Genomic DNA, 15009 nt, shown 5'->3' with positions numbered 1-15009 from the left:
CAAGCCACGAGGGTTCAGGGAAGAGTGGAGGGTTCCATTCTAACCAACGCTCACGGCTGCCCGGGAAAGCATGTCATCATCTCCGCGTCAGCCTGTAACTGGGCAATCGTCCCCGAAGGGAGGAGCCCAGCTGAGGCTTCCGCGTCCGACTGGACAAGCCCGCTCTCTGATGCTGCGCTCAAGATCTCATCACTTTCGTGGGCTCCGAATAAGAGGTCGAACTCGCCGTGAGATGAGCCGGCGGACTCATCCGGAAGCCCAATCGGGGCAGACGAGCGTACTGGGGAATGGGAGGTCCGCGGGGGGATACCCGGCGGAGGCGGTCCCATTGGGGTCCCCAAAGCGCCCCAGTGCTAGCCGCACTGGCCTCATACCCGTGGGTAAAAGGACCGAGGTGGGGAGCCTCTGGGGTGGCTTGCTTTCTTACAAAGGCGAGCCGCGACTGCATTGTTGCCATGGACATGTCCTCGCAATGAGTACATGATCATCCACGAACGCTGTCTCCACGTGAGCAGTGCCCAGACATGAAAGACAGTGATCGTGACCGTCAGAAGGTGAGAGATAACGAGCGCAACCAGGAATAACACACAATTGGAAAGGCATCTTTAAAAAGACGCGTCTTTAAAAAGACGTTCCGTGTGTGCTGCTCTTTTAGAGAAATATACTCTTATTTCTGCCAAAGCGCCCAGGGGCATTCTCTGCAGTGCACCAGTGCAGAGGAGGGAGAAGCCGCTGAAATGCGCCGTCAGATCCAGCAGAGGTGAATGAACAGTCGTGGGAATTCAGCTCAGTGAGCATGACCGTTCGGCTCCGAAGAGAAAATCTGAATGAGTGGTTGCATACCAGCTCCTTTTATACCCGTATGTCTGGGGGAGTGGCATGCAAATACCACTCGTACATTTTTATTGGCCTTTTATCAAAGACCAGAGGTGTCTCGGGCTCCCAAGAGTGACCCCTTGTGTCACTACATCGATACAAGGGAGTCATAAAGTATTTCTTTATGGACCTCACTTTGTTCACAGGGGTATTGTCATGCTGAAACAGAAAAGGGCTTTCCCCAAACAGTTGCCACAAATTTGGAAGCACACAAAGCCCAAGCCATTACATAAAGAAACATTAAGATTTTTCTTTACTGGATTTAATGGAGTAACCAAATTCGTTAATTATAAGGGGGTGTCCACAAACTTTTGGCCATATAGTATATTTCAGATTTTCTACAATGGCCTAAATTAATGACAAGACTAAGAATGAATGTCAGCCATAAAAACAATACCTTTTGTTCATACCTTTTAGCCCTGGGAATCCTCTGTCCCCACCCTCACCCTTAGGACCAAGAACTCCTTGCTCACCCTTTATACCTGGAGAAATACAGAACTATTTAATTTACATGTCTATAATGCGTTACTTTAACTACAAAGGATGACATACTGTAAATTACAGATACAATGTACAGCAAGATGTTGTCAATTCAAACACCATCTTAACTCTTACCAGGGAAACCAGGAACACCCTGAGGTCCCATCTCACCCTTTGGTCCATTATAGCCAGGCAATCCAGGTTCACCCTAAAGAGTACATCTGTATTAAAGCTTACTCTATCATTTTTACTTAAAGGCAAAACTTTGCAGCCTTAACAAACTCACAGGGATGCCAGTGAAACCCTTGTCTCCTTTATAACCCTGAGAGCCTTGTGGGCCAGGGAAGCCCACATCTCCTTTTTCTCCTTTAGCTCCAGCACTGCCTGGTACACCAGGTGGGCCTGGATCACCAGTTGCACCTGTGATAAAAAAAATAAAAATGACTTGGATATAAGATCCGATAGTATTTGAGTTTCCAGCAGTGTTTATGCATCAATCATTACAGATTAGTGGTCGACCGATATATCGCAGAGGCCGATAAATCGGCTGATATTCTGACTTTTTTAATGATCGGCATCGGCTGATAAATTTTCCCGTTTGGCCGATTTTTAGGGTGCCAAAAATCACCTGCTTACATGTGAAGCATCTGAGACATGTAAATAGCCAGTCACTGTTCTTTTTGTTGTTATATGCATTCGTGTTACTACAAAAATAGACCGGTGTGCAACATAGTGTAATTTAAATGGTCCGCACATCAGAGCCACAGCAGACGCGTCTGAGCTCATAATGTTAAAGTGCCTGCCTGTTTCACTCTCCCTCTCTCTCCTTAACAGTTCCCTGTAACTTTTAACTGTCTTGTCTAATGACAAAAAGGCAAATTTCAATCAAACTATTATCACATACTATCTGCAAATATGTGCATATCCAATAAACCAACCTCACACAACTTCAGCAGATCCAGCGTCCTGTGGAACGCTCATAAATCTTCCTCTGAAGCACGTATTCTAACTCAAAAAGTCTCTCCTCAAAAGTTACCTGTAACTTCTCTTATGATAAAAGGCAAATATCAATAAAACTTATATTATATACCGTCTGCAAATATGCACATATCTCGTTTAAACAGATGTCATTTCAGAACCTCATGAAAATCCAGCGTCTTCTTCCCATCGAGTGCTCATCTAATATCTTCCTCTGAAGCGCATGTTCTATCAGCCAGAATCAAAACTTCAGTATCAGGATCAAAAGTTCCTCTCATTTACAAATCATGAAGTAGGCGATCCAGGCCGTTTAAATTGTCAGGAGATGGATCCGAGCATGTGAGTGCAACTTCAAGGCTGCTTCCAAAACCAGGAAAATGCTGCCTCCGGAGGCTGTATATGAGGGTACGATGAAAATAAGGTTCTTTTCAAACTGTTCGGAGATCAGTTTCCTTAAGTGTTCAATTATTCAAACAGATGTCAGTTAAGCCATTAACTGATTAGGCAGCAAGGTAGCAAGTCAGCTGCCTACGTTTTCGGATGCAGCCCAAGGTAAAAGCATGTCACGTGTGCTATAAGTAAATGTCTTATTCACTATGCACTGTATGTACAATTGGTTTGATTGTGTATTTTTTTAGTAAATGCGACTGCTAACGTGGACATGCCATTCATGGTTGCTGAACTACTGTGTGTACTGTTATTTCCTTCTTCCTAATATATTAACAATTTCTTCATTTTCATCAATAAATTACTAAAATTGCTCAAATGTGATGACTAAACAAAAATCTGAAGAAACTGCTATCTACCATTTAAAATACAAAATTTTGTTTTGTTTTTTTGTTTTGTGTGAAATTGAATAAATATAGTGCTAAATAATTGTATTTTTTTAGCAATTTTATGTTTGTTACTATATTAAATTGTGTGATATATATCGGCATTGTATCGGTCTATCAGCCACCCTGCTCTCTGGATATCGATATCGGCAACGGCCATTAAAAAACCCATATCGGTCGACCACTATTACAGATTATTATGTTTTGGTCAAATCATTAGCACATTTAGCCTACAACTGTGCAGCTGAAAACCTGCATAATAGATAAATGGGGGGAAATTCTGCTTGCTAAACATAAACTTGTGTTTTCAGTATCCAAATAAGTGTTATAAGAAGAAATGGTGATGTTACACAGTTTGTAAACACTCGAATTTCCAATTTTGTTTAGTGTATATTTTCAAATAAATAAATAATAATAATAAAAAAAAAACTCACAAGGTAAAACATCAAATAATGTGCTGTTGTGACGCTTCCAATATAGCACAGGGTGAATAGAAGCATTTAAGCATTTAAAGGTGCACTCAGTAGCTTTTTGATCGTGTCATCTTGGACTTACAGTGGCACCTAGTGGTGTGGCTGCAGCATCATTCAAAATCAATAGTTTCTGGTTGCAGATGCCATTCTAGATATTCACTATTCACAGTCAGCCATGATTAAGTTAATCCAAGAGTGAAAGTGTCCAATAACAAGATGGTATTAAGTGAGAAGTATTCAGCTGGTCATGTGATTCCAAAATGGCAGCCCCCATGATGGCGCCCCTGCCCCATGTAGAAAAAAAACAGCTTTTATAAGGTTACTGATATGACTAAAGTCCTCGATCATCTCATGTGAGTGATCATGATTTTATACATATGTTTTAAAATTAAAATGTATTTCTTTAGGAGAAAAACGTTTTTTAATGGGTAAAAAATGTACTAAGTGCACCTTTAATGTACTTTAATGCACCTTCATCTTTTCCATCTTGTCCCAACTTTTTTTGAAATTGGGTTGTATACTGAAGACAAATTTTAGAGAGTTCTGGAGAGTTCCTTAAACTTTTTGACAGAATGTTCTCTATGGTGAGATGTATTGAGTTCACCTTTTTCTCCTGGCGCCCCATAAGCTCCCCTGTCCCCTTTAGGCCCCTCCATAGATGCTCCTGGAAGTCCTCTCTCTCCAGGCCATCCTTGGTCCCCTGGGAATCCAGGCAGTCCCTTCTCTCCTTTGCTTCCAGGAATACCTGGACTGCCGGGAATGCCAGGAAGACCAGGGTTTCCTTTGTCACCTGAAGAGAGACAAGGAGAACTACAAATTGTTTTACCATAAGACACCAAGTAAAATGATTTCTAAGTATTAGGCATCTATCATTCTGACCTTTGCTGCCAGGTTGACCGTGGATTCCGGGTGATCCTTTCCCTGGTACACCTGAGGAGGAGGACAAACAAGGATTTAAACAGGTTAAGTCCTATGCAGTGCATTATTAAGTCGGCTTAACAAACTTTACATCTATAGTTGTAACTAGTCTTTTAAATGAGTCCAGAATGTTTCTTTTATTTTAATGCATCTGTAGAATTCACATTGTTTCCCTTTTTGATCATTATCCTTTCAGTGATTCCACACTCTACATCTTGTCAAACACCTTTAGAGCTACAGAATCTCACCAGGTTCTCCCCTCTCTCCAGTTAATCCAGGTATGCCATCTACTCCTTGTTCACCTTTTTCACCAAGTGGACCTGGAGGACCCTGTAGACCAGGCTCACCTGGTCAAAAAAGCAACCTGATGAGGATTGACATTCTCCAAATGATTCTACATTAGACAGCCCATTTTTAAGCTGTCTAGCATTAAATATGTGCCTTTAACTGATTTGTCAGGTGCAGGTGCACATAAACCACAAATCAATTACACTAAATATCAGATACATGATCAATTCAGTTTTACTTACCGGGACGTCCTTGAAACCCAGGGTCTCCTGGAGACCCAGGCAATCCACTGACACCTTTCTCACCTGGCTTCCCTGGACTACCTGCTCAGGAAAGAACGTAATTGTTACCATGTTCTATTGCCCAAAGTTGTTAATAAAACTGTCTGATGAACAGTAATTTGCACTGGTCATTGTAAGCAACTTGCCTGGGTAACCAATAAGTCCCGGGTCTCCTTTAGGTCCTTGACTTCCAGGAGTACCTGGAATTCCCATGGTACCTTTCTGTCCCTTATGTCCAGGTTCACCAGGGAAACCAGGGGTGCCTATATTTCCCTGTAAAGACATATCACAACAAGAAAATTGCAATTGTACCCTTGATATTTACACTGAATATACAAAAACATACCTTCTCTCCAGGGGGACCGGGGATTCCTATTCCTGCCAGTCCAGGGTCTCCTTTTTCTCCTTTGGAGCCATCAACACCCTTAAATCCAGGGTGGCCCGGTGACCCGCCGACACCTTTAGTGCCTTTTGGCCCCATTGAACCTAAAGAACCACAAATGGCTCACTGTCAAACAGTATAAATTTTAGTATCTGTGTGACCCATCTTAAACTATCACTAGAGCTTATCAGACAGATGAACAGCCACAGTTCTGTTATGCTACAGTATAACCAGCACCTGCATGCTGATGAAGAATTGGTAGCTATTTAAAGGGATAGTTCACCCAAAAATAAAGAAAACAATATTTAATTATTTATTCACCCTTCTGTTGTTCAAAACCTATATTTCTTTCTTCCTTCCATGGAACACAAAAGGAGATGAAAGGCAGAATATTAGCCTCAGTCACCATTCACTTTCCTTGTATGGAAAAGGATGAGTGAAAGTTAATGGTAGCTGTGGCTAACATTCTGCCTAACATCTCCTTTTGTGTTCCACAGAAGGAAGTCATTTACTGTAGGTTTGGAAACCATTTGAAGGTGAAGGTAAGTACATGATGACAGAATTTTATATTTTTGTGTGAACTACCCCTTTTGTAGGTAATAGCCTTAACCCAGTTAAACATGTAAGACAGGAGAATACTGAATCTACCTGGATATCCCATGTCTCCTCTTGGACCTGTGTCTCCAGGCTCTCCAATATGTCCTGGCACCCCAGGAATTCCAGGGTCACCTTTATCACCTGTAATGGAGATGGAACACTCAAATACATTTTTCATAATAACATGGCACTAAAATGCCACCATAATTTACATTTCACTTTCAGATTATTGCTTCGGACACTAACCTGGCTGTCCAGGTAATCCAGGCATTCCGTCCTTTCCAGGCATTCCAGGGTCGCCAGGTGTTCCAGCATAGCCCTTTTCTCCTGTAAGACCAGGATCACCTGGTAGAAAAGGTTAAAATAAAAGTACACTGAGTTTAAGAGAACACAGATTTTCGACCAAAAAACATCTAAATCCCTTAATACCTACTCTAGCCAAAATATTACCTATTCCATGGCCATGTAGACATTGCAGAATAGACAAAACAAAAGAAAGCAAGACAAAAACAAAACAAAAACAAAACCAATCATCTATATCATTGATGGTGGCCCTCTTCGGAAGCCACCAATCCAGAGACACATGCTCCCATAAAACTCCAACAAACATTGTTATTTTACAGCACCTGATAATCTCAAATTAAGAAAAGTGTTAAACTTTTACAAAAGAGGGAGTATAATTATCAACATTTTCTAGTATTTAGTATGACAGTGACAGGGTTTTGTTTGCCTTTGAAATCTTAAACTAATATGACATTGACTCGTACCTCTGTCTCCAATATCTCCTTTATCCCCTTTCATGTGCTCCATGTCCACATCACTCATGTTTCCAGGTGGCCCCTGTAGACCCTGCTCCCCTCTTTCACCCTTTGGACCTGGTTCACCAAACTGTCCCCTGGGCCCAGTCACACCAGGGTCACCTGAAAGAGCCAAAACAATTCCATGAAGATTTAGCTAAGGCAACTCCAGTTAACTGCATCAGTATCTTATTTTGACCAAAGTTACACCATTGAGTCTTAAATGTGTATTCCCACACCTCTTGGTCCAGGTGCCCCAGGGTTTCCAAAGGAACCTGGCGATCCAGGAGGTCCTGTCATCCCCATGAGCCCAATTTCTCCTTTTGGACCTGAAAAAAAAATACAAAAAATAAAAAATAAAAAACTTCCAAACATGAATATGTCTAATCAGCGATAGGCATCTTAAACAAATATGAGCCAGGAGAATGCCAGGAATATAAAGGGTATCAAGAAGCACTTACCACGCTCACCAGGGAAGCCATCTTTTCCAGGAAGTCCTGGTTGACCAGGCAACCCCTTAGATCCTGGTAGCCCTGGGACACCAGGGCTACCCTTGTCTCCATGAGGACCTGGCATGTCCAGACCAGGTAGTCCTTGATAACCCTTCTCTCCTTTTATACCTGTCTGACCTGAGACATCATCAAGGCATGTTACCATGTATTATGAAAACATATATGCATGTGTGTACATACTGGATTTAAACTGTAAGAATTTATACCTAGGCGACAAACTCACCAAGAGGTCCAGGGCCTCCAGGTGGCCCCATTGGTCCACGTGGTCCAGGTTCTCCAAGCCCTGGAGGACCTGGTGGCCCCATCAAACCATGAACTCCTGGAGGTCCGGGGTCACCTACAAAAGTCAAAATTAATTTCAAACTATTATACCCCACATAACCCACCCCCTCCCTTCTTCTACAAGCCATCTCTCCAGAACAGACCAGACCAATCTCTATATTCTTGTTCTTGGTACACAGTTCAGAGTTGTTTTCAATCAAGTTTGCACTTCTCTTTCTCAGAACAACATACAGGATGACAAACAATCTGGCACCAGTACCTACAGTATGTCCTCATTTTGCAAGTATTGTCTGACACCTTTAATACAGTGAGTCACTAGACCAGGGGTCGGCAACCTTTTTGATATGGAGTGCCATTTTTTATTTTCCTGGTCAATGGCTGTGCTGGAATTTCATATAAACAAAATAGTCTACACCTCTCTTGCCATTGCTGGCATGCCAGTGATTACCCCTCCACGTGCGAATGCTGGCAATCATGCTATAGGTTGCTGACCCCTGCACTAGACCTTGTTGTCTGAAGTGGGCATCACAGAGGCTGCACCTCACAGGTTTGAGTACTGCCTTACTTGCAGATCCTTCAAGGTATCTTGTCATACATGATACAGTTCTACATGTTGTTCCATCTCGGTGGCCTACAAACATATAGCCTAACATTACCTTTAATTCCCTGAGGCCCGGGAGGCCCTGTACGTCCCTCTGCTCCAGGAACCCCTGTCATTCCAGGATTGCCCTTCTCCCCTGTAAATCCTGGCAATCCTGGCTGGCCTATGGAGCCCTTAGGACCAGGAAGACCCCTGCCAGGTTCACCCTGTATGTGATACAGTTCACATCAATGAAAAAGTTACCTACTTTCTCAGGCATTTCTATAAAAGCATAAAACACAGAAAAATCTAAATTACATCCACCATCATACTTTTTGCCCAGGTGTCCCTGCACGACCAGGGTAGCCATCCTGGCCAGTTTGACCAGGCTCTCCTGGAAGGCCAGCAGGACCTGGAATCCCAGAGTACCCTAGAGGTGGACAAGAAAAATGCAAATTGAGGTGATTAGAAAAGATGAGAGAAAGATGATTAGTGAATTGATACATAATTTTGACACCCAGATAATGCCATTTTGAAGCAACTGACACATTAGAATTATGGGTGTGTATTGCCAACAAACTCACAATTTGACAACCACTCATGAGTTACCTACACCCAGTCTGAAACCGATATTGGAAACCTAGCATGCTTTGCCAATGTACCACTGAATGCATGTTATCAGTGATGAGATAATAGTTAAAGGTGTAGTGTGTAATTCCTGTGCCATTAGTGCCACCAATCAGAATTAAAAAATGATGTTTCCCAAACACATTTCACATATTACAGTATTTCAACACTGGAAAAAATTACACACAGCACCTTTAAACAAGTTACCGACTGGCACCTGTACTTTACCTTTTGGCCCTGGGGGCCCAGGAAGTCCAATGCCTGGCAGTCCAGGGTCACCTTTTTTTCCTGGGAATCCTGTAACTCCACGTTCACCCGGAAGACCTCTTTCACCTAAGAGACAAATTGAAAGAGATGTCACCAGAACCAGCTCTTCCTCACAGGTAAAGCCATTTTCAAGCAAGTGACACATTAGAATTATGGCAGGGAACCTCTAGCCAACTCACAATACATATTGTGGTACATATGTCACATTTCAATATATCGGTATACATTATGGTATCATAATTGGTTTGCAATTAAAACTGCACGAGACAGAGACCCAGCGTGTCCACGACAGAAAAAGTTAATCTGCACGTTCAGCTTCAATCTCTCTAGCGCTTCATAAAAGTGACTCTGACCGCACAGAAAAATGCCCATCTCAGAGTTTGCATTTACTTATACAATCTCCTTATTCATTACTGAAATGTAGGATATGACATGAATACACAAATAGATTAATAAAAAATAAATAAAGGGATCTAAACAAGGGTTTTCAATTAAAGTTCCAAGAGGTCCGGTCTCTACATTTCCTTCCCAGCAAAGGTCCAGACAATAATTACATGGTGTCAGTAGTCAGTATAGCTATGAAATGACATAAGGAATGCTAATTTTTTAAAATAGTTATTATAAATTTCCAAGTTGGCAGCAATAGTACCTTGTAAAAGACGAAGAAAAAAAAAATCATAAAGTCAAAACAGTCTCTTCAAAACTGGGCAAGGATTAGGAGACTGGGTCCCAGAGACAAAGCCAAAGTAGTAGGGTTTGGGGGATCTTCTACCAAAATATTCAAATATTTCAATGAGTTCATCAGTCGCACTTTGATATGAATATTAAAAGACACTGTGTGGGGGTTTAGGGGTATCCCCCGGGAGAAAATTTTGAAAATGTAAAGTTCTGAATGGACCATTTTTATATTTTCCTCAAAGTAAAAATCTACCAACAACAAGCAATCTACATCACAATAGTGAAGCTTAAAAATATTACAGGTAAAGTTAAGTATAAATGGTCAGACTTTCAAATAATGGAAACATTCTCATGAAAAATTCACTATGCTACTAGCAATATCAAATTGGTTGTTTTTCCTTGCCATCTATGCCAGAGATGATGTCATCTCTGATTAATTTTCACAAAAATAATCTGTCTGTGAAAGGTTCAAAACATGCTTATTAATAAAGCTAATTTTAGACTAAAAAAACAATTTGATGTTGGCATTCTGGAAGCATGTTGTCCTGTCACAAACCTGACTTAGTTGAATGGTTGGATTAATTTTAGACAAATGAAGTTAAGTTCACTTTGCTTCACTCTCGTATTCTGCAGTGTTTTAGCAAAAGCTGCCAGTATATTGCTGCTCACTGTATTTCTCCGTTACGATCTACTGTCATTAAAATAACTGTATCTGCAACTCTGCTCGTAGTGTCACATGTCTAGCAATGCACACACAGTGTGAGAAGGTATAAATGGAGTGTGTTCTGTAATAGAGAAAAATTTTCGAGGATACAGTGCTGAAAGATCAGTGCTATCTATGCCCGAGCACTTGTGGTGTAAATAGCTCAGTTGTTTTGTCGCATTGATCACTTGAAGTGTACAAACAGTGAGATGGAGCAGCCGACGTCATGTCAGTGTCCATACCCGGGCTGCAGTCCACTAATTGGTGACCAATTATATAAAGTATTGATACAATAATGTACGAAAAATTATTGCGATATATCGATATATGGTTGTATTGCCACAGCCCTAGTTAGCAAAACGTTTGAATTTACCTTGAAGACCAGGTCTGCCAGTCTCTCCACGAGGCCCTGGTGCACCGTGAGGTCCAGGTAAATGTATAATTTTACCAGCTTCACCTTTAATTCCTAAAGACATTTGGGATTATGGTTATACAGTATATAATCAGAACACTGATATCCAGTGATTAAAGGGATAGTTCATCCAAAAAATTTAAATTCTTTCATCATTTACTCACCCTCATGCCATTCCAGATGTGTATGACTTTCTTTCTTCTGCAGAACACAAACGAAGGTTTTTAGAAGAGTATCCCGTCTCTGTTGGTCCTTACAATGCAAGTGAATGGTAACCAGAACTTTGTATCTCCAAAAACCATAAGTCAGCATAAAAATAATTCATGTACCTCCAGTGGTTAAATCAATAATTTAGAAGTTATGTGAAAAATTGTGGGTGGGTTTTTTTGACCAGCCCCGACCAGTAGATGGCGATATGCATGAAGAATAGCTAATGACCAAAAACAAAAGAAAACAAATGTGGAAGAGAAAGTGAAAGTGGACATTTATAGTAAAATGGACTTAATTATTGATCTGCTTCTCACCCACACCTGTCATATCACTTCAGAAGGTATGGATTTAACCACTGGAGTCTTATGTATTTTTGCACATTCAAAGTTCTGGTCACCATTCACCTGTATTGTTAGGACCTACAGAGCTGAGATACTCTTCTAAAAATTGTCATTTGTGTTCTTCTGAAGAAAGAAAGTCATACAAATCTGGGATGTGTATGACAGTGAGTCTGGTTTCTCCCAAGGTTATTTTTCTCCATTAACCAACATCTTATGGAGTTTTGTGTTCCTTGCCACAGTCACATTCAGCTTGCTCACTGGGGTTCTAAATATAAATATTATTTACTTATTTACTTAATTATTTTTATACACAATTTACAATCATATTTTAATCAAAATACACAATGAAGACTTTACAGATATTACAGTTTCATTTTCTGTTAAAGCATGATTTTTTGGTAAAGCTGCTTTGATACAATGTATGTTGTGAAAATTTTTGGGTGAACTATACCTTTAAACACAGTTTACTCTAAATAACTGACCTGGTTGTCCTGGCCTTCCTGGTGCACCAGGAAACCCTGCAGTGCCTTTTTCACCAGGTTCACCAGGACGACCTATCCCTGCAAGACCTGGGGGACCTCTCTCACCAGGCGGGCCAGTTATCCCAGGATCTCCATCCTGGCCACGGTCCCCCTTAATACCTTCTCTAGCCTAATCATGGAAAAAGATTTGTGAATAAATGTATGAAATATTCCATGGCAAAGTAAACATTGCAGAATAGACAAAGTAAAACAAAACAATAATCATCTGATTCTAACTCACAGGCTCTCCTTTGGGTCCAGGTTGCCCAGGTCGGCCATCTTTTCCTGGGAGCCCATTAACACCTGGAGATCCTCTGTTACCAGTAGTGCCTGGTATCCCCTTGTCTCCTTTCAGCCCTGGTGCCACAAATATATCACCAGGCTCACCATGAACACCAGGGGCACCCATTAAACCTGGAGAGCCATCCTGACCCTTAAGACCAAGGAAAAGTGAGAATGATAAGATAGTGCTGGTATTGATGGAAGTATTGATTGATTAGTGAAAACACACACCAAAGTTGGCACACTGTTGCTCCCAAATCAATTTAGTAACAAGCTCACCAAGAGAAATAAAGGTGCCGTGAGTAAATTTAATTGATTTGGGAGCAACAGTGTGCCAACTTTAGTGTGTGTTTTCACTAATGGTGAAACTGTGGTGTGTGCTTTCATAAATATATTTTCTAGTCATGCACCTGCATCAAAAAATTGTTTGGAGGTGCGTTTCCCATTACGATTGATTGATTGATTAGTGGAAATGCATCAGACTAGAAAATATTGATAAAGTGGAGAAATGCATCAGACAGGGTTTGTACAGATAATTTTCTACTCTATTAAAATGAGAATGAAAGTTTCAAGAATTCCTTTAAACCCACAGACAGCTAAGACTGGAATCCTAAATAAGATTACATCCAAAGTCTTGCATACAGTCGGCAACAGCGGTTCCCTATCTGTCACTCACTCGATGTTGTGTCGATGTAGTGACACTAGGGGTCACTCTTGGAAGCCCGAGACACCTCTGGTCTTTGATAAAAGGCCAATGAAAATTGGCGAGTGGTATTTGCATGCCACTCCCCCGGACATACGAATATAAAAGGAGCTGGTATGCAACCACTCATTCAGATTTTCTCTTCGGAGCCGAACGGTCATGCTCACTGAGCTGAATACTACTATTCATTCACCTCTGCTGGATCTGATGGCGCATTTCAGTGGCTTCTCCCCCCTCTGCACTGGTGTACTGCAGAGAATGCCCCTGGGCGCTTCGGCAGAAATAAAAGAGTATATTTCTCTAAAAGAGTATATTTCTCTAAAAGAGCAGCACACACGGAACGTCTTTTTAAAGGCGAGTCTTTCTAAAGTTGCTCTTCCGATTGTGTGTTATTCCTGGTTGCGCTCATTATCTCTTGCCTTCTGACGGTCACGATCACTGTCTTTTATGTCTGGGCACTGCTCACGCAGAGACAGCGTTCATGGATGGTCATGTTCTCATTGCGAGAATATGTCCATGGCAACGTTGCGGTCGTGGCTCACCTTCGTAAGAAAGCGAGCCACCCCAGAGGCTCCCGCCTCGGTCCTTTTACCCACGGGTATGAGGCCAGCGCGGATAGCACTGGGGGCGATTTGGGGAACCCAATGGGACCGCCTCCACCTGGTATCCCCCCGCGGACCTCCCATTCCCCAGCACGCTCGTCTGCCCCGATCGGGCTTCCGGATGAGTCCGCCAGCTCGTCTCATAGCGAGTTCGACCTCTTATTCGGAGCCCGTGAAAGTGATGAGCTCTCAAGCGCTGCATCGGAGAGTGGGCTCGTCCAGTCGGAAGCCTCAGCTGGGCTCCTCCCTTCGGGGACGATTGCCCAGTCACAGGCTGACGCGGAGATGACGACATGCTTTCCTGGGCAGCCGCGAGCATCGGTTAGAGTGGATTTCACTGCTCTTCCCTGAATCCTTGAGGCTCGGTGATTGTTTCCTGGGCTCGCGGCGCCACTCAAAGCCACGCCCCGCCCCTGTTCCTTTCTTCCCGGAAGTGCATGAAGAGCTGACAAGGTCGCGGGAGGCACTTTTTACTGCCCGGTCCCGATCTTTTCAGCTTCCCCGCCCTCACTATCCTCCATGGTGGGGCGGCCAAGGGCTATTCGGCAATCCCCCAGTGGATAAAGGCGCTCGCGGTGCACCTATGCCCGCAGAGCGCCGCCACCTGGCGTGGACGCCCTAAGCTCCCGTCCAAGCCCTGTAGGCTCACGTCGTCCCTGACGGCTAAAGCCTACAGTGCTGCTGGACAAGCCGCCTCTGCCCTGCACACCATGGCTCTCCTGCAAGTCCGCCAAGGCGCTAAAGGAGCTGCACGAGAGTAGTTCCGCCCCAGGATTGATGCAGGAACTGCACTCGGCGACCGACCTCGCTCTCCGAGCAACAGAGGTCACGGCGTCGTCTCTTGGGCGGACGATGGCCACACTAGTGGTCCAGGAGCACCACCTTTGGCTCAACCTGGTCGAGATGGGCGAGACACGATTCCTTGCTATCCCCATTTCCCAGGTGGGCCTATTCGGCGACACCGTCGAGGACTTTGCCCAGCAGTTTTCGATGGTGGAGCAGTAGACGGATGCTAGCCATCATATCCTGCCCCGGCATGGCTCAAGATCCCACACCCCATCTACTCATCGCCAAGGACGTCCCCCTGCAGTGACTGCACCGGCTCTGCCGCAGCCTGCCCCTTCGGCCCAGCCCCGGCATGGAGCCCACCGCAGGAAGCAGACACCACCCCTCTCACGGCTTCCCAGAACCCATGAAAGGCTTCAAAGCGCCCTTGAGACAGGCAACCCAGGGACAACGAAACCCGCTGCTCTGGAGCTGGTAAGCAGATCTCTCCATCTTTTTGTTACCTTTTGCATTTAATTGCGCTGCATGCCCAAGTGGCTGCAGTACTCAAGAGCTCAGCGTTTTCCTTGTTCCCTGGGTCACGTATCCAATGTGCACCGC

The 15009-nt window shown here is 43.3% G+C and overlaps 1 protein-coding gene across 1 annotated transcript in view; it reads right to left on the bottom strand.

Annotated features, from left to right (window-relative positions):
• Nucleotides 1-15009, bottom strand: part of LOC127448186 (collagen alpha-1(IV) chain-like) — an 88432-nt gene that overhangs the window by 10904 nt on the left and 62519 nt on the right. The window contains exons 25-45 of the mRNA XM_051710533.1: nucleotides 12278-12469; nucleotides 11998-12166; nucleotides 10926-11018; nucleotides 9133-9237; nucleotides 8610-8707; nucleotides 8354-8504; nucleotides 7639-7752; nucleotides 7365-7532; nucleotides 7143-7232; nucleotides 6874-7026; nucleotides 6353-6451; nucleotides 6158-6247; nucleotides 5474-5613; nucleotides 5270-5400; nucleotides 5089-5165; nucleotides 4807-4905; nucleotides 4520-4570; nucleotides 4245-4430; nucleotides 1643-1776; nucleotides 1492-1564; nucleotides 1287-1358 (exon numbers count right to left, since the gene is read on the bottom strand). Of these exons, the coding sequence (XP_051566493.1) occupies nucleotides 1287-1358; nucleotides 1492-1564; nucleotides 1643-1776; nucleotides 4245-4430; nucleotides 4520-4570; nucleotides 4807-4905; nucleotides 5089-5165; nucleotides 5270-5400; nucleotides 5474-5613; nucleotides 6158-6247; nucleotides 6353-6451; nucleotides 6874-7026; nucleotides 7143-7232; nucleotides 7365-7532; nucleotides 7639-7752; nucleotides 8354-8504; nucleotides 8610-8707; nucleotides 9133-9237; nucleotides 10926-11018; nucleotides 11998-12166; nucleotides 12278-12469 (2485 nt within the window). The remainder of the gene's footprint in view (nucleotides 1-1286; nucleotides 1359-1491; nucleotides 1565-1642; nucleotides 1777-4244; nucleotides 4431-4519; nucleotides 4571-4806; nucleotides 4906-5088; nucleotides 5166-5269; nucleotides 5401-5473; nucleotides 5614-6157; nucleotides 6248-6352; nucleotides 6452-6873; nucleotides 7027-7142; nucleotides 7233-7364; nucleotides 7533-7638; nucleotides 7753-8353; nucleotides 8505-8609; nucleotides 8708-9132; nucleotides 9238-10925; nucleotides 11019-11997; nucleotides 12167-12277; nucleotides 12470-15009) is intronic.

This window comes from Myxocyprinus asiaticus, chromosome 11 (assembly GCF_019703515.2).
Source record: "Myxocyprinus asiaticus isolate MX2 ecotype Aquarium Trade chromosome 11, UBuf_Myxa_2, whole genome shotgun sequence".
In the NCBI taxonomy this organism is placed as follows: Eukaryota; Metazoa; Chordata; class Actinopteri; order Cypriniformes; family Catostomidae; genus Myxocyprinus; species Myxocyprinus asiaticus.
The sequence above is the reverse complement of the archived record's forward strand: the minus strand, read 5'-3'. Positions and strand labels throughout refer to the sequence as shown.